We start from the raw sequence: 24,170 nt of genomic DNA, 5'->3' as shown, positions 1-24,170 counted from the left end.
CCACAAATTCTTCCTCCCTAGGGAAGTGTCAAGGGATGTGGTCTTTCCCATCTCATTTTTCTACAGTCTCCTTTAGTCTAAAATAAAGTTTATGTCACTAATGACCAGGTCTGAAATACTATAATGCATTATCTGGTAATTAATATCAAGAGAGAAATCTTTTCCAGCATCTTAGGAATTTCAATTGTCTAGTTTTAATGAGGCATAATGAAAGAATAAATATCTTGAAGGGCTGACAGGAAGAAATTTTCTCATCAAGATTATTTTGATAGCCTAGAACAGGAGTTGACAAATGTTTTTCTGTAAAGGGCCAGACAGTAAATTTTTTAGGTTATGTGGGCCCCATGATCTCTCTGAACTACTCAACTCTGTGGTTGCAGCATGAACACGTAAATGAATGGATGTGGTTGTGTGTTTCAATAAAACTTTATAAAAACAGGCAGAAAATCAAATTTGACCCATGGGCTGTAGTCTGCTATCCCTTAATCCACAATTTGTAATGATTCAAGAGAGTTTAAAATAAAAAAAATAATTTTAATAAAGTATACTATGGCTGTGATAAATCACTACACTTAGGGATACCTAGCTGATTCCCAGATAAACTGAGTCAATGTTAAAATCTTTTCAGGTTTTCTTGCTTACCTTTTCCTCTCTATTATATGAATTATAACAAAAATTTCTAAATTCATTAAAAATGTAGACAATTTCTATCAATTAATATGAAAAAATTATAAGAAGTGAGATTGCAAAACTTTGGCTTTTCAATTTCATACTATATTAGTGAACTCAATATAATAATTTTCTCAGTAACAAGTTAGAGTTTATAGAGGATTTTTTAATACTATCATTTAGAATACCTACAAAAAAGCACTTACAAGATAGTCACTGAAACAGATTCATTATTAATTTGAATTATTTTTCTGGTTGATCATTTTAAAAGCTTTTTTTGAATAGTCTGATTACACACAAACTTTTGATTATTATTATGAATTGGACTAACAGAATAAGTATTATGTATTCAACTTAGTAAATAATTCAGGATGTAATTTCAGTATAAATTTTGATTCACATAATTAGTATATAGGTAGTATAGGTATAGGTAATCCCTTCATCTAAGATGTTTAGATGGATGAAGGTGAGTATTTATAAAGTTTAGTGACATCTCTATTGATAACAAAAAACCCTGGTAAATGACATTTAAAAGTAAAACATTTTCTCAATATAATTTTAATTTAATCCTAGTATAATTCTAATTCTAATTCTGGGTATAACTGTAATACTCAAAAGGGTTGGATCACTGATTAAAAACTTGTTGAGTCCAGACACCCAGAAAAAGGAATATTATCCTCTATAGTGATTTGCAATTCTACTGCACTTAATATTGTAGGATAAATTATAAGCTATTTGAAAAGATAATCATTTCAGATATTTCATTCTGTTTTTCTTTTAAAACACTGAACTTTTAACTTTATTGAGACTTAAAGGCTAAGTCAAAGATCTCTCTTGGTAAATGTCACATTGCACGTGAAAATATGTAGTTACTTTTAACTATCTTTTGATATTAATTTCTAATTCCACAGTGATAAGAGAACAGACTGTGTATGACTTCAATACCTTTAGACCATGAAATTTTTGTACCTTGTTTTAAAGCCCCTGGATATGTTCCACTGTCTCCTGGTTTATACTCTACAGAACTTGAATAGAATTTGTATCCTGCTGTTGTGTGAAAATTCTATAAATCTTAATTATGTTGAATTGGTTCACAGTGCTTTTCAGGTCTACTATATCCTCCTACTTTTCTGTCTATTCACTCTATTAATTTTTGAGACTTTGAAATTCCAACTAAAAATCTTAATTTATCTACTTAAAAATAACTGTAAAAAACAAAAAAAGAATAGAAAATGCCAGAGTACACTGTTCATAGTAAGGGTAGGTACTGTCTTGTAAATTTTTTTTTCTAATTTTATTTTTGTTTATAGATTCATTGAGAATTGGGTCACAATGTAAACTGCATTTCTTAAGGCCACTCCAATACACAATGATTCAAACTGTGGCTTTTGCTTAACAACGTATATTGAAGATTGTTATACTACAGTTTTAAAAAAAGTTAAAGACTGGTTAGGACGAAAGACATATAAAGACAGAAACTAACATGGGGCTAGACTTCTTCTTTCAACGATTTTGGAAAACTACAAGGGGGGACGATTACTTCACAGACTGGAATGTAAGCCCAGTTGGAATCAAGGTCTACAGGGCTTTTGAGGTGTCTAATGTTGAAAATCTCAAGTTAACTCTAGTTAAAAAAGCTGGAGAGGAGAAAGGAAAATTTTTGTTCTGGAAAAGTGTTCTTCTCTGATGCAAAAAGAAATTCATCTTACAAAGGAAGAAGGAGAGATGAGCTGCTCTAATTTAGTCTTTTGGAAACAGACAAAAAGACTATGAATTTGCTATAAAAACCTTTTGTTTTCTTCTAAGTATTACTTTATAAGCTACGAGATGTCTTTTTTGTGTGCATGTGAAAACTTTGCAAGCCTCCAAAACTCATAAAAATTAACTTGAAACACTGAAATCCATTTCAAAAAAGAATCAGAGTATAGAGAATCTTAATTTTTAAAAAGTTATATATATAAGGATTCATTTCGATATTTGGCAAAACCAATACAATATTGTAAAGTTTAAAAATAAAATAAAATTAAAAAAAAAAAGAAATCTCATAGTGTGTGTTTTCATTTTAGATATTCTAGCCACTTTCCTTTTTTATAGCTTTTCTATTTGGAGAGGTGGAAACATTCAAATGTTAAAAGTATTCCACAATGTGTGTTATTTAAAAAATTCTCAAGTCCCGAAGTTAAAGTAATAAACTTTCTATTAATATATTAATTAAATTAGTTTTGATCATCTATGAATCTAGTAACATGAGTCAAATAAACTATTAGAATCATGTTTATTCTAAATCATGTTAATTTATTTAATAAATTAAATTTATTGTTCTTACTATATAAGGGAAGAAGGATAGAGAAGTGGAACTTTGGTGCAAATAGAATCTAATATTGTAATAACTGTTGTGATTTAATGAACACTTCTAAAGGTGATAACTAGTTTATCTAACATAAAGAGATACTAATATTTTAGGCTCAAGGCAAAGGAGAAAAGGAAAGATATACCTACCTGAATGCAGAGTTCCAAAAAATAGCAAGGATTGATAAAAAAGCCTTCCTCAGTGATCAGTGCAAAGAAAAGGAGGAAAACAATAGAACGGGAAAGACTAGAGATCTCTTCAAGAAAAACAGAGATACTGAGGGAACTTTTCATGCAAAGATGCGCATAATAAAGGACATAAATGGTATGTGTCTAACAAAAGCTGAAGATATTAAGAAGAGGTGGCAAGCTCAAAATTCAGAAAACTAAGATCATGGCATCCAGTCCCATCACTTCATGGCAAATAGATGGGGAAACAGTGGCTGACTTTATTTTTCTGGGCTCCAAAATCACTGCAGATGGTGACTGCAGCCATGAAATTAAAAGATGCTTACTCCTTGGAAAGAAAGTTATGATCAACTTAGACAGCATATTAAAAAGCAGAGACATTACTTTGCCAACAAAGGTCAGTCTAGTCAAGGCTATAGTTTTTCCAGTGGTCATGTAAGGATGAAAGAGTTGGACTATAAAGAAAGCTGAGTGCAGAAGAATTCATGCTTTTAAACTGTGGTGTTGGAGAAGACTCTTGAGAGTCCCTTGGACTGCAAGGAGATCCAATCAGTCCATCCTAAAGGAGATTAGTCCTGGGTGTTCATTGAAAGGACTGATGTTGAAGCTGAAACTCCAATACTTTGGCCACCTGATGCGAAGAACTGACTCATTGGAAAAGACCCTGTTGCTGGGAAAGATTGAGGGCAGGAGAAGATGAGGACGACAGAGGATGAGATGGTTGGATGGCATCACCGACTCAATGGACATGGGTTTGGGTGGATTCCAGGAGTTACTGATGGACAGGGAGGCCTGGCATGCTGCGGTTCATGGGGTCACAAAGGGTCAGACATGACTGAGCAACTGAACTGAACTGGCAATAATATGAAGAAGAACTGTACAAAAAAGATCTTTATGACTCAGATAATCACGATAGGTGATCACTCACCTATAGCCAGACATCCTGGAATGCGAAGTCAAGTGGGTCTTAGGAAGCATCACTACGAACACAGCTAGTGGAGGTGATGGCATTCCAGCTGAGCTATTTCAAAAATATCAAGGATGATGTTTGAAAGTGCTGCACTCAATATGCCAGCAAATTTGGAAAACCGAGCAATGGCTACAGGACTGGAAAAAGGTCAGTTTTCATTCCAATCCCAAAGAAAGGCAATTCCAAACAATATTCAACTACCACACAATTGCATTCATCTCACATGCAAGCAAAGTGATACTCAAAATTCCCCAAGCTAGGCTTCAGCAGTATGTGAACTGAGAACTTTGACATGTTCAAGTTGGATTTAGAATCAGAGGAACTAGGGATCAAATTGCTAACATCCGCTGGATCATAGAAAAAGCAAGAGAGCTCCAGAAAAACATCTACTTTTGCTTCACTGACTATGCAAAAGCCTTTGACTGCGTGGATCACATCAAACTGGAAAATACTTAAAGAGATGGGAATACCAGACCACCTTTTCTGCCTCCTGAGAAATCTGTATGCAGGTCAAGAAGTAACAGTTAGAACCGGACATGGAAAAATGGACTGGTTCCAAATTGGGGAAGGAGTATGTTAAGGCTGTATACTGTCATCCTGCTTACTTAATTTATATGCACAATACATCATGTGAAATGCCAGGCTGGATGAAGTACAAGCTGGAATCAAGATTTCCAGGAGAAATAAAAGTAACTTCAGATACGCAGATGACATCACCCTCATGGCAGAAAGCGAAGAGGATCTAAGAGCCTCTTGATGAAAGTGAAAGAGTAGAGTGAAAAAGCTGGCTTAAAACTCAACATTCAAAAAAACGAAGATCATGGCATCTGGTACCATCACTTCATGGCAAATAGATGGGAAACACTGGAAATAGTGACAGACTTTATTTTCTTCAGCTTCAAAATCACTGTAGCCATGAGGCAGTGACTGCAGCCATGAAATTAAAAGATGTTTGCTCTTTGGAAGAAAAGCTATGACCAACCTAGACAGCATATTAAAAAGCAGAGACATTACTTTGCTGACAAAGGTGCATCTAGTCAAAGCTATGTCTGGATGTGAGAATTGGACTATAAAGAAAGTTGAGCACTAAGAACTGATGCTTTTGAACTATGGGGATGGAAAAGACCCTTCAGAGTTCCTTGGACAGCAAGGAGATCAAAACAGTTAATCCTAAAGGAAATCAGTCCAGAATATTCATTGGAAGGACAGATGCTGAAGCTGAAGCTCCAATACTTTGGCCACCTGATGCAAAGAACTGACTCACTGGAAAAGATCCTGATGCTGGGAAAGATTGAAGGCAGAAGAAGAAGGGGATGATAGAGGATAAGATGGTTGGATGGCATCACCAAATCAATGGACATGAGTTTGAGCAAGCCCTGGGAGTTGGTAATGGACAGGGAAGCCTGGCAGGCTGCATCCATGGGGTCACAAAGAGTCGGACGTGACTGAGTGACTGAACTGATATTGAACTGAATCTTTTAATATGGACTTAACAGGTGGCTCCGTGGTAAAGCATCCACCTGCCAATGCAAGAGATGTGGGTTTGATCTCTGGGTCGGGAAGATCCCCTGGAGGAGGAAACAGCAACCCACTCCAGTATTCTTGCCTGAGAAACCCCACCGACAGAGGAACCTGGGGGCATAGGGTTGCAAAATGTTGGACATGACTGAGTATGTAAGCACAATCCTTTAATATAATTTGCAAGATCACACATTAAATGGCAGAGATCATTGTCAGTTCTCATCAAGGGCTAATTATCTCACACAGGAACCAGATGACTCCTGTAAAGGCATTTCCTGTTCTCCTTTTAAATGTTTCTAATGGTAGCCACAAGATTTCTTTTGAGCATAAAGTAATATTCAATTTTTAAGTTTTTTAAGAGAAAATTTCAATTTTGATCAAAGAAATATTCACCTAAGACACCCTTATGAATAAGTTTGCTATTTTACATAATTTCTTATCCAAATTAAATGTTCAAATAAGAACTGGCCATATATTATTAAGAAAAGATGATTAAAAAGAATACATCTGTAAGAGTTTGGGATTAACATATACAAACTACTATATATAAAACAGATAACCAATAAGGACCTAGTGTATAGCACAAAGAACTATACTCAATATTTTGTTATAATCTTTAAGGGAAAAGAATCTGAAATATATACACACACACACACACACACACACACATATATATAAACTGAATCACATTACTGTACACATGAAACTAACACAACATTATAAATGAACTATATTTCAGGTTTTTTTTAAAAGGATACATCCACAATACCCTGAATTTATTTCAAGTCTGTGTTCTTTCACTATCACAACTCCTATGTGTATGTGGAAAGCACCTATAATTATTTTCTTGTATGACTGCTTCTGAAGTAGGTTATTTAACATAAACTTCTTGAGAATACACATGTAAATAGGAGTTTTCTGGGAAAATATCACTTCCTGAAAGGTCAGCTGATGACATCTGGCTCAGAATTTTCTCTTCTGAAAGTTGCTCAGTTGTGTCCAACTTTTCACGATCCCACAGACTATACAATCCATGGAATTTCCCAGGCCAGAATACTGGAGTGGGTAGCTTTTCCCTTCTCCAGGGGATCTACCCAACCCAGGAATCAAACTTAGGTCTCCCACATTGCAGGCGGATTCTTTAGCAGCTAAGTCACTCTTCTGAGGGTTATGTATCTATTAGAAATTTCTGGGGGGTTAAATTACTTTTAAAAACATCTTGAGATAAGTTGCACAGAGATTTAATCCCATATGAAATGTTTCTGTGAGTGGTTAATTAATCTGGAAAGCTTAGAATTTTTTTTTTTTTGCTCTGCTGACAAAACTCTTTGTTGAAACCTAATGGTAGCTATTGAGGGGTAAGAATTTTCTTTATATTATACCAAAATTGATTTTAAATTAAGAGTATGGAACTAAAGTGGTATCATGAGTTCTTATGACATTCCTAGGAGTGTCATTACTCTTCTACTTAACTGCCAACTGAAGAGTAATCTTTTATTTCTTACTCTGACAACCATTACCTGTGCCAAATATCCTCATACACGCTATGTTTTAAGCTTTATTTATAATTTTATTATGTTACATAATACCATATATTGTGTAATACATAGTCCTTTAATATTTATGTTATACTAAACATATAAATAAGACATAAAATAGTATGTGAGAATTCACCAATAACTTATTATATAATATACTGTAATTTAAATTGCTTATTACAGAGATTACCATTAAACATCTCATCCTAAGTGTTTCTCATCCTGGATACTAAAAAAAATAAAGATTTGTTGAAAAGTCTAAAAATTAAGCTATTAAATACATTATTTTCAGCTACTGCTCAGACTTACAAATTAATAAAATCACATTGTACCAAAATGACATTTATTTTGTAAAGCTTCAATATGCATTATAAATTCTGACTAGCATATTCTGAATTTTGTTCTCAAAATGGAACTATGGCAGAAGAGCCCTAATTTGCTAACTGTATTATCTATTAGAACCACAGTGTTGTTAACCTAGTCTGAAGGTCTAAAGAGTGCATACAAATTTTGACAACCATTACATAAGAAATAACAAACTTATGGCAAAAACTTAAAAAATCTATAACAGTAAAAACCTGTCTACTTTCTTTTTAAGTGTAAAGTCAAATTGAAAATAGGTCATTTCTGGGAATCCAGCAGGAAATTATTCAGTGCTTTTTTTGTTAACAAATGGAATTTATGTTTACAGATATAACTATTAGAATATATACTTATACCAGAAAAAAATATTAGATGAAGATTCCTAAATTAGATGAAAAAGGATGTTTTAAATATTTTAAAATTTAATGTTACTGTATGGAAGCCAATGCTTCAGTTTATGGAAGAACAAATTAAAACCCTTCAGGGGATACTTACCCTTTTCTGTTCCCTTACATACTCTATCAGTTCATCTCTTGTTCTCTTCACTGCCTCTTCCACAGCCTTTTCACTTCGTTTTTGCTCTTCTATTATTGCTGCCTTAACTGTTTCCTGTTTGTGGAAGGATGAGAAAAACTCAGGGAGGTATGTGCTATGACATGTTTAGGCCTATTTTATATAAACTAAAAACATTCAATGGTTGAACTTATTCTGTTCAAAGCATGTCTTTAAACAGGAATAAGAACTTACAGAATCTTTCGGGTTCTGTGAACAGATTCCACAGAATTCACTTTTTCAAACTGAGTGAAAGGGGAAAAAAATGGAGTAAGCCATTTATTGCAGGGAGAGCCTAAAATACTCGTGGCTTCCTTACCAACCTTTCATTTGATGTTTACATGATTGATTGCCTTCCTGTACTTTGCACTATTCACATAAGACTTCCAACTTGTATTTATCCTTCCAAGAACACCCTGATGTTCTAGGCTGTTTTATTCACATTTAGCTTTTCCATCACACAATATCAAGTGTGGTCTGGGTGGTAAGATTTACAGATAGTTTAGTCCTCCTGCCAGGTTAAGACGTTGAGAGCTGGACACCATGAATGAGAGGTAAAAACTTCACTCTGTGTCCTAATATCTGAAATGAGAAATCTAGGAAGAAAAGTGGTACTACTCATTTTGCCGAAATAGTAATCAAGGACCCTAAGAGATTTCAAATTTTCAGGTAAAGAGAAAGACGGCTAAAATTCTAAGTTTAAAAATAAAATAAAATAAAAAAATAAAATTCTAAAGAAGAAATATTAACACTTTTCAAAAACTAAGAAATATTTTGTGCTAAAATATATCCTTTCATAGATTGGAAGAATGCTACAAAATCTAACTTCCTTTTGTCTATACAGGTAGTATCTTTCTTTAAACAGGCAATCAGAAAATGCCTTGATATTTCTCAATAGTATTTCCCTCATTTTTCTATTCTTGAGGACCCTTCACGTTGTTGTGTATACATTTTGGTTTAGTTTTTCCCAATTTTATACACACACACACACACACACACACACATACTTAAGTTGGGTCTGAGTCTTTTGTGACCGCCTGGACTGTAGCCTACCAGGCTCCTCTGTCCATGGGATTTCCCAGGCAAGAATACTGGAGTGGGTTGCCATTTCCTTCTGCAGGGGATCTTCTTGACCCAGGGACTGAACCCATGTCTCCTGAATTGGCAGGCAGATTCTCTACCACTGAGCCACCTGAGAAGCCCTATCTGTTAATCCCAAATTCTAAATGTATGCCTCCTCCTGTCCCCTGCAGTAACTATAAGTTTAATTTCTATATCTGTGAGTTTCTGTTTTGTAAATAAGTTCATCTGTATCATGAACAGATTCCACATATAAGCGATATCATGTGATATTTGTTTTTCTCTGACTTACTTCACTCACTATGACAATCTCTAGGTCCATCCATGTTGCTGCAAATGGGATTAATTTGTTTTTTATGGCTGAATAGCATTCCATATTGTATGTTTGTGTGTATGTGTGAACACAGCACATTTATTCATTCATGTCAACAGACATTTAGGTTGCTTCCATGTTTTGGCTGTGCTGCTATGAACACTGGGGTGCATGCTTTTCAAACTAGAGTTTTCTCTGCATATATGCCCAGGAGTGTGATTTCTGGGTCATACGATAACTCTTAGTTTTTTTCAGGAACCTGCATACTGTTATCCATAGCAGATGCACCAATTTACATTTCCCCAACAGTGTAAGATGGTTCCTTTTCTTCATATGCTCTCCAGCATTTATTATTTGTAGACTTTTAAATCATGGCCATTCTAACCAGTATGAGGTGACACCTCATTATGAAAAGCTATAGTAATTTTTGAAAAAAAAAAAAAAAAAAGACAAAAAGATTATTTCAAATAAAAGCACCTACTATTACAATTCCTGTTGGTTACACACATACTAATTTGGAACTTGAAACTTTTCAGATTTTATAAAGTCGAAAAGTTAATACATATGTTACTAAGCCGCCTGAAATAAAACACAATAATAGTTCTGTGATGAAGGGTGTGAATATTCACACTACGTGGGTAAATTAAAAGTATAAATAGTTGCACATTATTTCAGGACAGCATTTGCAAAAAGCCTTGTTTTTCAAGGGTTTTATAATTTTAAAACTATTGTAGACCTAGACTAGTTGAATATAGAAGATAAATCCATATCATATTGAATATCAAACACAATTTCTATCTAGTAAGGGTCAAATTTGACTAGAAATGTTTGAAGACAAAACCATCAATTTAAATAAAAGGAATATATCCAGGAAAAAGATGAAGAGAGTTAGCTACTATGTTCTTCAGTTAAAAAAAAAATTTTTTTTTTTTTAGGGTGGACGGGCCTAAGAGTTTATACAGTCTGCTCAGTCCATACTTTTGAGGCTCCTTCTTTCTTGAATTTTGAGTTGAAGAAGAACATTTACAAAGAAAGTCTCCTTTGATTCTCTCCTCCCCAGCTGGCAGTTAGGTGACAGTCAAGGTTGTGAAATCTATATATACATAGCTCTATTTAAAACAGATAACCAACAAATGGTTAGTATCCCTTAGGAAGCATCAGAATAAACAAAGCTAGTGTAGGTGATGGAATTCCAGTTGAGCTATTTCAAATCCTGAAAGATGATACTGTTAACATGCTGCACTCAATATGCCAGCAAATTTGGAAAACTCAGCACTGGCTACAGGACTGGAAAAAGGTCCGCTTTCATTCCAGTCCCAAAGAAAGGCAATGCCAAAGAATGCTCACACTACTGCACAGTTGCACTTATCTCACACACAAGCAAATAATGGTCAAAATTCTTGAAGCGAGGCTTTAATAGTACATGAACCAAGAACTTCCAGATGTACAAGCTGGATTTAGAAAAGGCAGAGGAACCAGAGATCAAATTGCCAATATACGCTGGATCACAGAAAAAGCAAGAGAGTGCCGGAAAAACATCTACTTCTGCTTCATTGACTATGCTAAAGCCTTTCACTGTGTGGATCACAACAAACTTTGGAAAATTCTTCAAGAGATGGGAATACCAGACAACTTTACCTGCCTCCTGAGAAATCTATATGCAGGTCAAGGAGCAACAGTTAGAACTGGACACGGAACAATGCACTGGTTCCATCGGGAAAGGAGTACTTCAAGGCTGTATATTGTCACCCTGCTTATTTAACTTCTATGTAGAGCACATCATGCAAAATACTGGGCTGGATGAAGCACAAGCTGGAATCAAGATTGCCGGGAGAAACATTAGTAACCTGAGATATGCAGATGACATCACCCTCATGTCAGAAAGTGAAGAGGATCCAAGAGCCTCTTGATGAAAGTGGAAGAGGAGAATGAAAAAGTTGGCTCAAAACTTAGTATTCAAAAAACAAAGATCATGGCATCTGGTACCATCACTTCATGGCAAATAGATGGGGAAACAATAGGAACAGTGACAGACTTTATTTCGGGGAGCTCCAAAATCAATGAAGATGGTGACTGCAATCATGAAATTAAAAAGATGCTTGCTTCCTGGAAGAAAATTTACGACCAACCTAGACAGCATATTTAAAAAGCAGAGACATTCCGTTGCTGACAAAGGCCATCTAGTCAAAGCTATGGTTTTTCCAGTAGTCATGTATGGATGTGAGAGTTGGACCATAAAGCAGAATGCGCACTGACGAATTGATGCTTTTGAACTATAGTGTTGGAGAAGGCTCTTGAGAGTCCCTTGGACAGCAAGGAGATCAAGACAGTCAATCCTAAAGGAAGTCAATCCTGAATATTCATTAGAAGGACTGATGCTGAAGCTGAAGCTCCAGTACTTTGGTCACCTGATGCAAAGAAGTGGTTCATTAGAAAAGACCTTGATGCTGGAAAGGTTGAAGGCAGGAGAAGAAAGGGATGAGAGAGGATAAGATGGTTGGATGGCATTACCGATCATTGAACTTGAGTTTGATCAAGCTCCGGGAGACTGTGAAGGACAGGGAAGCCTGGCATGCTGCAGTCCATGGGGCTGCAAAGAACTGGAAACAACTGAGCAACTTAATAACAACAGCCAATAAATACCTACTGTATAGCATGTGCAACTCAGGTCCATATTATGTAACACCCTAAATGGGAAAAGGACGTGAAAAAGAATATATACATGTATGTGTAAAACTGAATCACTTTGCTATATACCTGAAACTAACACAATATTGTTAATCATCTATGCTTCAATATAAACTATAAATGAAAAAAGGAAAAAAAAAACTTTATTTTATTTATTTCAATAAATAAATATCTTTGAATATGACATCAAAAAGTTTAAACCTTTCATTTTCTAACTAAATTCTGAACAAGAAACAAGCAGTGAATTTTGTATGCATGGTCATGTGTCTATGAATATCTGCCTGCATGTTTTCTTGAATTCCATGAATGAACTATATTGTCCCTGTGAATCATGAGACTTAGTCTAAAATAAAATATACTTCACGAGGGATGATGATTTGCCACTAATTAATACATTCAAAGAAGGCAATTCTGAAAGAATACTTACCAGAATATTTTAGTAATGTGCACATCCTGAAACATAATATATTTTCTAAGGCATGATTCATACCCTAACCTTGGCACTACTGACAATTCCTTGCTGGGGGTGGAGATGGGAGTATTGTTATAAGTAGTATACTTGGTATTTGCTTACTAGATCATCTTCAGTTGAGAAGCACTGCTCTAAAATTAACAGTTTGGAGGGAAAAACATCCATTTGCATATGTATTTTGGTAAGCTTGTTAAAATATATTGACACTTCTCATCCTAAATATATTTTGTTAAAAATAAAATATGTGTGAAAAATCACATCCACTTTATTATATAACTAGTTTTTTAAGTGTGGAAGAAAGAGTGCTACTTACTAATTTTTCCACTACTCCTTACTAGAATCACCTTCTATAATGTTACAATTAAATAGGTCATGATGAAGGTCATTGCCTTTACTAGCAAGTGAGAAGATGCAATTGTGCGGTAGTTTGAGGATTCTTTGGCATTGCCTTTCTTTGGGACTGGAATGAAAACTGACTTTTCCCAGTCCTGTGGCCACTGCTGAGTTTTCCAAATTTGCTGGCATATTGAGTGCAGCACTTTCACAGCATCATCTTTCAGGATTTGAAATAACTCAACTGGAATTCCATCACCTCCCCTAGCTGTGTTCGTAGTGATGCTTCCTAAGGCCCACTTGACTTCACATTCCAGGATGTCTGGCTCTAGGTGAGTGATCACACCATTGAGGTTATCTGGGTTGTGAAGATCTTTTTTGGACAGTTCTTCTGTGTATTCTTGCCACCTCTTCTTAATATCTTCTGTTTCTGTTAGGTCCATACCATTTCTGTCCTTTACTGAGCCCATCTTTGCATGAAATGTTCCCTTGGTATCTCTCATTTTCTTCAAGAGATTTCTAGTCTTTCCCATTCTACTGTTTTCCTCTATTTCTTTGCATTGATCGCTGAGGAAGGCTTATCTCTCCTTGCTATTCTTTGGAAATCTGCATTCGGATGCTTATATCTTTCCTTTTCTCCTTTGCTTTTAGCTGCTTTTCTTTTCACAGCTTTTTGTAAGGCCTCACAGACAGCCATTTTGCTTCTTTGCATTTCTTTTTCTTGGGGATGCTCTTGATCCCTGTCTCCTGTACAGTGTTTTAGAAAAGGCAGAGGAACAAGAGATTAAATTGCCAACATCTGCTGGATCATCAAAAATGCAAGAGAATTCCAGAAAAACATCTATTTCTGCTTTACTGACTATGCCAAAGCCTTTGACTGTGTGGATCACAATAAACTGTGGAAAATTCTGAAAGAGATGGGAATACCAGACCACCTGACCTGCCTCCTGAGAAACCTGTATGCAGGTCAGGAAGCAACAGTTAGAACTGGACATGGAACAACAGACTTGTTCCAAATAGGGAAAGGAGTGCGTCAAGGCTGTACACTGTCACCCTGCTTATTTAACTCAGATGCAGAGTACATCATGAGAAATGCTTAGCTGGATGAAGCACAAGCTGGAATCAAGATTGCCGGGAGAAATATCAATAACCTCAGATATGCAGATGACACTACCCTTATGGCAGAAACTGAAGAACTAAAGAGCCCCTTGATGAAAGTGAAAAAGGAAAGTAAAAAAGTTGGCTTAAAGCTCAACATTCAGAAAACTAAGATCATGGCATCCGGTCTCATCACTTCATGGCAAATAGTTAGGGAAACAGTGTCAGACTTTATTTTTTGGGGCTCCAAAATCACTGCAGGTGGTGATTGCAGCCATGAAATTAAGACGCTTACGCCTTGGAAGGAAAGTTATGACCAATCTAGATAGCATATTCAAAAGCAGAGACATTACTTTGCCAACAAAGGTCCATCTAGTCAAGGCTGTTTTTTCCAGTAGTCATGTATGGATGTGAGAGTTGGACTGTGAAGAAAGCTGAGCGCTGAAGAATTGATGCTTTTGAACTGTGGTGTTGGAGAAGACTCTTGAGAGTCCCTTGGACTGCAAGAAGATCCAACCAGTCCATCCTGAAGGAGATCAGTTCTGGGTGTTCACTGGAGGGACTGATGCTAAAGCTGAAGCTCCAATATGTTGGCCACCTCATGCGAAGAGCTGACTCATTGGAAAAGACTCTGATGTTGGGAGGGATTGGGGCAGGAGGAGAAGGGGATGGCAGAGGATGAGATGGCATCACCAACTCGATGGACATGAGTTTAAGTAAACTCCGGGAGTTGGTGATGGACAGGGAGGCCTGGCATGCTGCGATTCATGGGGTCCCAAAGAGTCAGACATGACTGAGTGACTGAAATGAACTGAACTAAACTGATCAAATATTTTCTAGAGCAACAATGTGCTTTACTTTATTTCTATACATGATATACATTGCTGTTGTTGTTCTGTCACCCAGTCATGTCCGACTCTTTGTGACTCCGTGGACTGCAGCCCGCCAGGCCTCTCTGTCCCTCACCATGTCCCGAAGTTTGCCCATTTCCTTTACATCAGTGATGGCATCCTGCCATCTCATCTGATGCCCTCTTCTCCTCCTCCCTCAGTCTTTCATAGCATCAATGACTTTTCCAATGAGTCAGCTGTTCACATCAGATGACCAAAATACTGGAGTTTCATCTTCAGCATCAGTCCTTCCAATGAATATTTGGGGTTGATTTCCTTAAGATTGACTGGTTTGATCTTGCTGTTTGAGGAACTCTCATGAGTGCTCTCCAGCACTATAGTTTGAAGGCATCAATTCTTTGGCACTCTGCCTTCTTTATGGTTCAGCTCTTAAAACTGTGCGTGACCACTGGGAAAACCATAGTCTTGACTACACGGACTTTTGTCCGCAGAGTAGTGTCTCTACTCTTCATAATTATTTAATTATGTATTACTTTAAAAGTTGCATGTGGTTGTGGAATTGCACCTCAGTAAATGAATGTCTGAATCATAAGTCAGCCTACTTTATGCAGTTCCTTAGTATCAACAGTTAAGGAATTAGGACTTCAATTCCTACATAAATTTATGAGCTCACATTACAGCTCCATCAGTGCTTTTCACATATTGATCTAACTGCAGATGAAATTTCCATATTTCAAAATTCATCTGCCAGGTAACTGAGGAGCTTCCATCTAATTTTCAATTGGAAATAATCAATCTGCAGTGTAATGATATGCAAAATGAGAAGAATTTAATTCTACAAATGCTTCTCAAGTAATGAATACACTCAATTAAAATTATATACTCACTGACTGATACCAATATTTTCCAGTACTTATTTGTGTGAAGGACATTCTTAAAGATGAAATATGTAGAGTCTCATTAGATACCGGCATTAATAAGTAAGTATTTGTAATCATTTCTGATGATAGGAATACTTAATGGAACCACAATTAAGCAAAATATTATTCTTTCCAAAGAAAATTCTATTCTTCTCACTAGTAGTGAAGGATAGGGAAGCCTGGTGTGCTGCAGTCCAAGGGGTTGCAAAGAGTCAGACACAATTTAGCGAAGAACACAAGTAGATGCACATTATGAAAAATTAATATTATTATATTTTGAATTTCATCAACAAAAATTTGTGAATATTTGCTGTTTCTTGTGTAAACATAAGCTCCTACATAATATTTTCAATTAAGCCTCTTGGCCTGTAAGTTTCTAAAATATTTACTAACTGGCTCTTTACAGAAAAAGCTTGCCAATCCCCGATTTAGCTCATAATTCTGTAAGCTGGCAATCTGAGCTGGGCTCAGCTGGACAGTTCTTTTGGTCTTGGCTGGGTTCTCCCATGTATCTGCCATCAACTGGTGGGTCCCAATCTGGCTGCTGCTACAATGATGGCCTACAGTAGGCTGGCTTGTTTCTCCTTCGTGTGGGCTCCTATTTCCTGCAGACTAGTTCGGGATTTTTCACATAGCAGCTGGACAGAATTGTAAAAGAAAGGGTGGAATGTCTCTTAAGATATGGGCTCAGAAATAATCCAGTGTTACTGCAGCCACATTATACTGGCTTAAGCAAATATGTATTAAACACTAATTCCAAAATTCTTATCAAATTGTCTATATGTCTTTTCAATACATTCAAAGCTATCAAGCAGTCTGTTTACCTTCTTAGAGACATATCTCCAGGACATATCTCCAACCAGGATTGGTGGTTCTCTAGGTCAGTTATTGTGGGATTTCCATGATTTTTCTAGGGGTTTGGCTACATCTCTCTGGAGCTTATCAGCTTTCTAGATACCACTGGATTCTTTTTTCTTTCTTTACTTCTTTGTTTTGATAGAGTACTTCCTCCAGGAGATTCCTCAGAAAAGACACGTCTTTCTTTGTTTTGATAGAGTACCTCTTTCAGGAGATTCTTCAGAAAAAGGTACGTGAGAAGTGTAAGTTTTGGTATTTCCTTTGTCTTGAAAATGCTTTCATTCTACCCTCACACTTAAATTATAGTTTGGCTGAGTGTAGCTTTCTAGGGAAAATTTGTGCAGTTTTCAATGTTATTGAGGAGTCTGCTTACACATTCTGATTCATTATCATTTGCATAAATGTGTCCCTCTTATGAGAACATTTATGTATTTTCTTTACCTTTGCTGCTCAAAAATTTAATGATAAACTTAGTAACAGCCCTACCTAGAAACTTGTATCTTACAATTTAGAAACGCATGTCTTTCAATTTTGCAAGATTTACTTTAATACTATTATTAATATATTTACTGCATTTTACTTTCTGCTTTTTATTTCCCCTCAAGATCCTGTGATTCAGCAAAAGAATCTCCTGAACCAATTGCTTAATTTCCTTGTCTTTTCACTTCTATTTTCCATTTCTTCATATTTTTATACAATGTTCTCTGGAAGACTCCTAACACTTCATCTTCTGACTCTTGATGTTGTTTTTTAAACTTTCTATTGTATTGTAAATTTCTAATCCTTTCATTTAACTTTTAAAAAGGCACTCTCTTCCTGTTTCATAGGTGCAAAATCTCTTACTTTTAAGGAAATTAATGATAGTGTGTTTTTTTTTTAATTTTTCATGTCTCCATAGAATGGTTTTAATCTCTGCTTTTCATGAGGAGTATTCTATTTATACTTGACTATTTGCTCATGTTTAAAGAGTAGAGCACTAAAATGCTGAGTAACGTATCTTTGCTTGCAGTTGTGGTTTATGGACTGTGATCTTTAGAGCAGAGTAATCTGGCTGAGTTGTTTCCTTGGGGAGATTTCTGATACCAATACAGTTAAGTCTTTTATCCTGGGCTGCCTAGATGCCTCAGTTAAAGAATATTCCAATTTCCTGTTTGGTTTTCAGCATTCTGAGAACTGTGATGGGAAAAATGGGTAAGGTTCTCAATAAGCAGCTGAAAACTTTTCACCTTGCTGTCCATCCCATTTCATTATAGCATTTATACCTTCAAGTATGCTTGGTGATCCCTGGTCCAGACACCTTCCACTTTCTTTTTCTTTTTCCCCCAGAGAACTAATCCCAGGTTTCTGACAGAATTTGCAGAGGATGAGTGGGGATCTGTTTATTACACAAACTCCCAAACTCCCCTTCAAATTGAAGCTTCATCTTCATTTTCGCTTCTAGAGATACCTGGTTCCACCAACTGGGAAGCCTTTGGGAGTTTCCCCAGAGTACACTGCATGTTGTATATTGGTCTTCTCAGTCATCTCCACTTCTAATTTAAGGCTCCATTTCAGAGTTTTCATTTCAGTGAGGTTTTAGAAGGGAGTTAATAAAACTGCTCTTTTATCTGGATATGTGTTAGAAAAAATGTATGAAACTTTTTATTTTGAAGTAATTTTATAGGTACAGAAAACTTACAAAGACAGTACAAGGGTTCTCATATGCCCTTAACACAGCTTCTTCTAATATTAACATCTTACATAACTATGGTACATTTATCAAGCTAACAAATTAATATCATATGGTAATACTAAATAGATTACACTCAATAGATTATTCTGTTGAACATATACATCAGCTTTTCTAATAATGCCTTTTTTCTGTTCCAGGATTAAACTAGGGTAAGATATTGCATTCAGACATCATGTCTCATTAGTCTCCTCCAATTTGCGTCAGTTTCTCAGTCTTTCCTTATTATATTGACACTGTTGAAAAGTACTTTTCATTTTGAAGAAATTTGGATTGGTGTTTTTTTTCTCTTACAATTAGACGGGGGTTATTAATTTTTGAGAATGCCACAGAAGTGAATAATGCTTTTCACTGAAATCAGTGATTCTAATTATTACAGTTCATATTCTCATCCTCTGTCGCCCCCTTCTTCTCCTGCTGTCACTCTTTTGCAGCATTAGGGTCTTTGCCAATGAGTCGGCTCTTCCCATGAGGCGGCCAAATTATTAGGGCTTCAGCCTCAGCATCATCTCATCCTCTGACACCCTCTTCTCCTTTTGCCTTCTATCTTTCCCAGCATCAGGGTCTTTTCCAATGAGTCAGCTCTTCACATCAGGTGGCCAAAATATTGGCGCTTCAGCTTCCAACCTGTCAATGAATATTCAGGGTTGATTTCCTTTATGTCTGATTGGTTTGATCTCCTCACTGTCCAAGGGACTCTCAAGAGTGTTCTCCAGCACCACAGTTCAGAAGCATCAGTTCTTTGGTACTCAGCTTTCTTTATGGTCCAACTGTCACATCTGTACATGACTACTGGAAAAACCACAGCTTTGACTATACGAAACTCTGTTGGCAAAATGAGTACCTGGTACCCAGCAGAAATGCTTAATTAATCTTCAATAAATGAGTGAATTTGTTTCCTCAATTCAAAGAAACCTACTTAAGGGTAGGGACTATAACTTACACCTCTTGTGGACCCCACAAGAGGTGTATATCTTGTGGATATACCTAGGTTAAAGCTTCCCTGGCTTTTTCAGTTCACGATTTGTTTGGCTGTCTCAGTAATTTTGTTCATGGTGCCCTCTAGGCCAGAAGAAATACCTAATTGTCCCATTTATTAATGGAACATACCTTAGTAGCCATTTGAAAAGATACAAAAAATGGAAAGAAAAATACTTTTAATTCATTATTAACCATAGTTATTTATGGAAATTTGTACATGTCAGGCATTGTACAACTTCTTAAATCTTGACTTAAGACTGGACTTCATTTCCTATTCCACAATGATATTTGCATGGTAATTGTTTTTTATCATAGCAACGTCTAAAACCCACGTTCACTAAGATATGATAATAATAGAAAGAAATGTAAGACTGTCATTAGTACTGACAAACTAGTCAAGAGATCTCAAGTGTCTTCTCTGTGTTGTCCTTTAATACTTAAAATACCAGGCAGCATCTTTGTGAAGTCACTGCAGTGCAGGGCACCCTGATTCAGTTTAGAAACTATAGCCTGAAGTAATCTCAGCAATTAGCCACTCACTCACTGCTTATTATACATGGTAATATTCTAGGTGTTAAAACTACAAAGGTGGTGGTAATAATGGTAAAATAAACAGCATCAACAACAGCAGTGGTCATCTCAGTTACAACAAATCTTATGTTTCAGGCAACATGCTAAGTAAGCTAAGTGAATTTATGCTGGGCTATAAACTTATCAACAGTACTTAAAGATCCAGTGACCTAATAGAGGTCTGTGTGAAGAGCAGAGTTAAGCAAAACGTACTGTAAACAGTATTAAACACTAAAAAAGCAATGATATTTGGTATTTAAAGTAAGAAAACTAACGTGCATTTTTCACTTAATCTTCAGAACCATTTTGAGAGGCAGGTATACCCTGAGATTTAAAGCAGTAAAACTACTTAATTATGTTTAAAAAGTGGCAATGTAAAAATTTCAAACATATTTTAAAGAGATTTTATAGTGATTATTTCTGGAAGAATTTCTAATGATTATGTTAACACAGTGGTAGATTTAGGGCACGTTAGTAACTGGGTACAAATTTGCAGGGTTGGTAATTCCTATTGACACAGGAAGATAGATTCTAAAACAAAAAAAGGACAGTAGAAATGATATTCTCAATATATATATATATTCTTTGGTCTCCTACTTAATCCTTTCTTCAGAGTCCTGGATAAAAATTATATACCTGTTGCTAGATAACCTGTGATCTAATGATTTTTTATCATACTGGGCAATTTAAAATTATTCACCTATTTCTTCTAATCTGTCCCTCTTCAAATAAATAAACAACAATACCCCTTCACTGCAGCCCTTCAAATATGTGAACAATGTTCTCATATCTTTATTCTCCTCTTCTCTGAGCTACATACTCCCAATTCCTTCAAAACTATACGGCAAATTTTCCTGCTCTGTCACTGACTTGACCACAAAACCACATAATATCTACATGATATTTTATGGTGTCTAAAGCTGTTTTATAATCTATCAATGTTTTTATTCGACAATCGATCTATGTTTTTATTCTTTTTGAAAAACATGTTTTTAAAGGTCTCACAGCAACTATACAAAGCAGGTATTATTAATCCCACTTTACAGTGGGATTGGAGGAAATGGGGCCTCATACATTTTTAAAAATTGGTCAAGGTAACACAGTCACAAGCTAGGACTCAAATCTAACCCCATTTGCTACTTAGCACATTTATTTGGCAATCAGTTAGTTATTTCAATCACAGGTAACAGAAAATTCAGCACAAACTGTCTAAACATAATTCAGTCTCACACAGAAAAACATAAAAGAAATACAGATTCCAGCAATGTGATGGGGATCTCTCTCCCTAGCTCTGCCTTTGGTGTTGGCTTCATTTGCAGAAAAAGTTCTACACATATGGTCCCAAGATGGTCACCTATAGTTCCAAAGATTTTCTCATTTTTTTCTGTGAATGAGAGTGGTTACGTACTTGAGGATCCAAGTTCCAAATGTAGTCTTATAGGCTTGACTCAGAATTTGTGTGAATTCTTGGAACCTTCTAACATGAGGATGGAATATAATCATTAGCCTAAGTAAATAAGGACTTATGCCTAGATTAGAAAGTAGGTTAAATCTCACCTAAACCACATGGCTAAGAAATAAAAAGTATCACTTTGGGAAGAGAGGAATAGATGCTGAGGAAGCACTAATAAATGTCTTAAGTTAGTCCCATTCTGATTTGGAAATGTCTTTCTTAAAACATGGTATATGGAACTGAATGTGCTGTTTCCATCTGACCAGTGAGAGTGTGTGCTTCACTGTGACTAAACAATTCCTATTACCACTCATGCAGAAATTCACCACTACCTTACAACAAATTGAAACTAGTTGTTCAAAGTACACACTTCTCTGAAGCTGAAATTCATTATCCTTTTTTTTTTGCCCAGATTTCTTTCTGAGTACGTTATTAAACTTCAATAGTAGTAACAATCATCTCAGTTTGGCACCCAACAGACAATCTAATGCATACTTTTTAAAAAGGGATCATAATAGCCAAAGCATTAATTTAGGTGATCCTACTTTTAGTAATACAGTCCATTTAAAAGCAAGCAAAACTCTTAAGAGAGCCAAAATGTGTTATCAGAGATCAAGTTCATTTTTGAAATATTAACGATTCTCCTAAAACAGAGCTGGTCCAGAACCATTTCACAATCTCTTGCAGCTTGTTCAAGACTCAGTTCCTATTTTAAAAGTGCTGATAATATAGTAAAGATGTCCATTAGCAGATGAATGGATAATAAAGCTGTGGTACATATACACAATGGAGTATTACTAAGCCATTAAAAAGAATACATTTAAATCAGTTCTAATGAGGTGGATGCAACTGGAGCCTATTATACAGAGTGAAGTAAGCCAGAAAGAAAAACACCAAAACAGTATACTAACGCATATATATGGAATTTAGAAAGATGGTAACAACAACCTTGTATGTGAGACAGCAAAAAAGACACAGATGTATAGAACAGTCTTTTGGACTCTGTGGAGGGGGGGATGATTTGGGAGAATGGCATTAAAACATGTATACTATCATATAAGAAACGAACCGCCAGTCCAGGTTCGATGCAGGATATAGGAAGCTTGGGGCTGGTGCATGGGATGACTCAGAGGGATGGTATGGGGAGGGAGGTGGGAGGGGGGTTCAGGATGGGGAACAAGTGTACACTCATGGCGGATGCATGTTGATGTATGGCAAAACCAATTCAATATTGTAAAGTAAAAATAATAATAATAATTTAAAAATATATTTTAATTATTATTAAAAATAATAAATTAATATTATTAAATAATATGATGATCCAGATCCTAATATGGTTAGGCACTATAGAGTTAAATACTGCCAATGAAGAGGAAAGAACTTTGATTTAATCTGAGAAATGGACAAAGAAATTTACTGAATTAAAAAAAAAAACTAAGTTATTAACAAGAGAGGGTTTTGAAAGTTAGGAAAGCAATAGCATTCTAGGCTGAAGGCACAGTATTGCTAAAGGCCCAGTACCATAAATGGGGCTTCCCTGGTGGCTGAGATGGTAAAAATCTGTCTGCAATGCAAAAGACCCAGTTTTGATATCCTGGAGATGGGAATGGCTGCCCATTCCAGTATTTATGCCTGGAGAATTCCATGGAGATAAGAGTCTGATGGGCTACAGTCCAGGGGGTCGCAAAGAGTCAGACATGACTGAGCGCCTAACACACATCATAAACAGGCTAGTAAGAGTACCAGTAGGATGGTACAAAAAGCATGAAGTGTGAAGCAGAGAGGCAGAATATGAGCTGGAAATGTGGAGACCAGGTCACTAAAAGATTTATATTTTATGTTCTGAAAGATCTGTCGATCATTCTACGTATATTCTACAGGCTATGGGAGGCACTGACATTATTCCAATTTGAAAAGGGACAAAACTGGAAACAAAGAAATGTATATAAGAGGTCAAGGTAAGCAATAAGAACCCTAATTAAGACAATGATAGCAGGTAGGAAAGAAGTGTATAGGTTTAAGGATTATTTAACAGGTAAATTGGGAAAACTTAAATGATTTAAAGGTAGTGAAATGGAGACAAGAGAGGAAAAGTTTAGGAGGAGTTCCTTCTCTGCACTGGCTAACTTGGTAGATAGCTATTTCACTACTTGAATAAAAAGGAAATGTAACAGGAGGAAAAAGTCTTGAGAGATGAGAAGGTAAGCTGATGTACTACTATTGTTCACCTGTCTCTAGATACAACACTGTTGACAATTAAAAATCTAATTAAGATTTTACCTATACCTAACTAGGTTACTATCAAAATTCAGTACACAAAAAAATTTAAAACTAATGAATCAAAAAAAAAAAATAAGTCAATACTGAAAAATTATTTCAGTGTTGTGAAACTATCTGGCCTGCTAAGTTAAAATAGAAACGTTATTTCCTTTTTAAAAAGAAGGGTCAGGTGGCAATGCTAAATTTTTTAAAGAAAATTTAACCACTGATTGTAATGTCTGTGGCTTCTGGGGAAAACATAACCCCAAATTACTGTGGCTGTGGTTATAAACTATTATGCAGAGCTTTCAACGTCAGACATAGTTTAAGTGTCTGTATGCACTGGAGTCTTTTTACAGGACTTTGCTAGAACAGCAAAATTAATGACTCTCTTCTTTTTGCCCACTTTGGTGT

General features: G+C 35.9%; 1 protein-coding gene across 7 annotated transcripts in view; it reads right to left on the bottom strand.

The window, feature by feature from the left end:
* The window catches only part of CCDC91 (coiled-coil domain containing 91), a 394,145-nt gene that overhangs the window by 66,496 nt on the left and 303,479 nt on the right, over nt 1-24,170 (bottom strand). For 6 of the 7 annotated variants that reach the window (XM_044941290.2, XM_025283433.3, XM_044941291.2 and 3 more), the window contains one exon: nt 8,095-8,208. The exons of the other annotated variant lie outside the window; for it this stretch is intronic. In XM_044941290.2, the coding sequence (XP_044797225.1) occupies nt 8,095-8,208 (114 nt within the window). The remainder of the gene's footprint in view (nt 1-8,094; nt 8,209-24,170) is intronic. 7 annotated transcript variants of the gene reach the window in all.

Source organism: Bubalus bubalis, chromosome 4 (genome assembly GCF_019923935.1).
Source record: "Bubalus bubalis isolate 160015118507 breed Murrah chromosome 4, NDDB_SH_1, whole genome shotgun sequence".
Classification (NCBI taxonomy): Eukaryota; Metazoa; Chordata; class Mammalia; order Artiodactyla; family Bovidae; genus Bubalus; species Bubalus bubalis.
The sequence above is the reverse complement of the archived record's forward strand: the minus strand, read 5'-3'. Positions and strand labels throughout refer to the sequence as shown.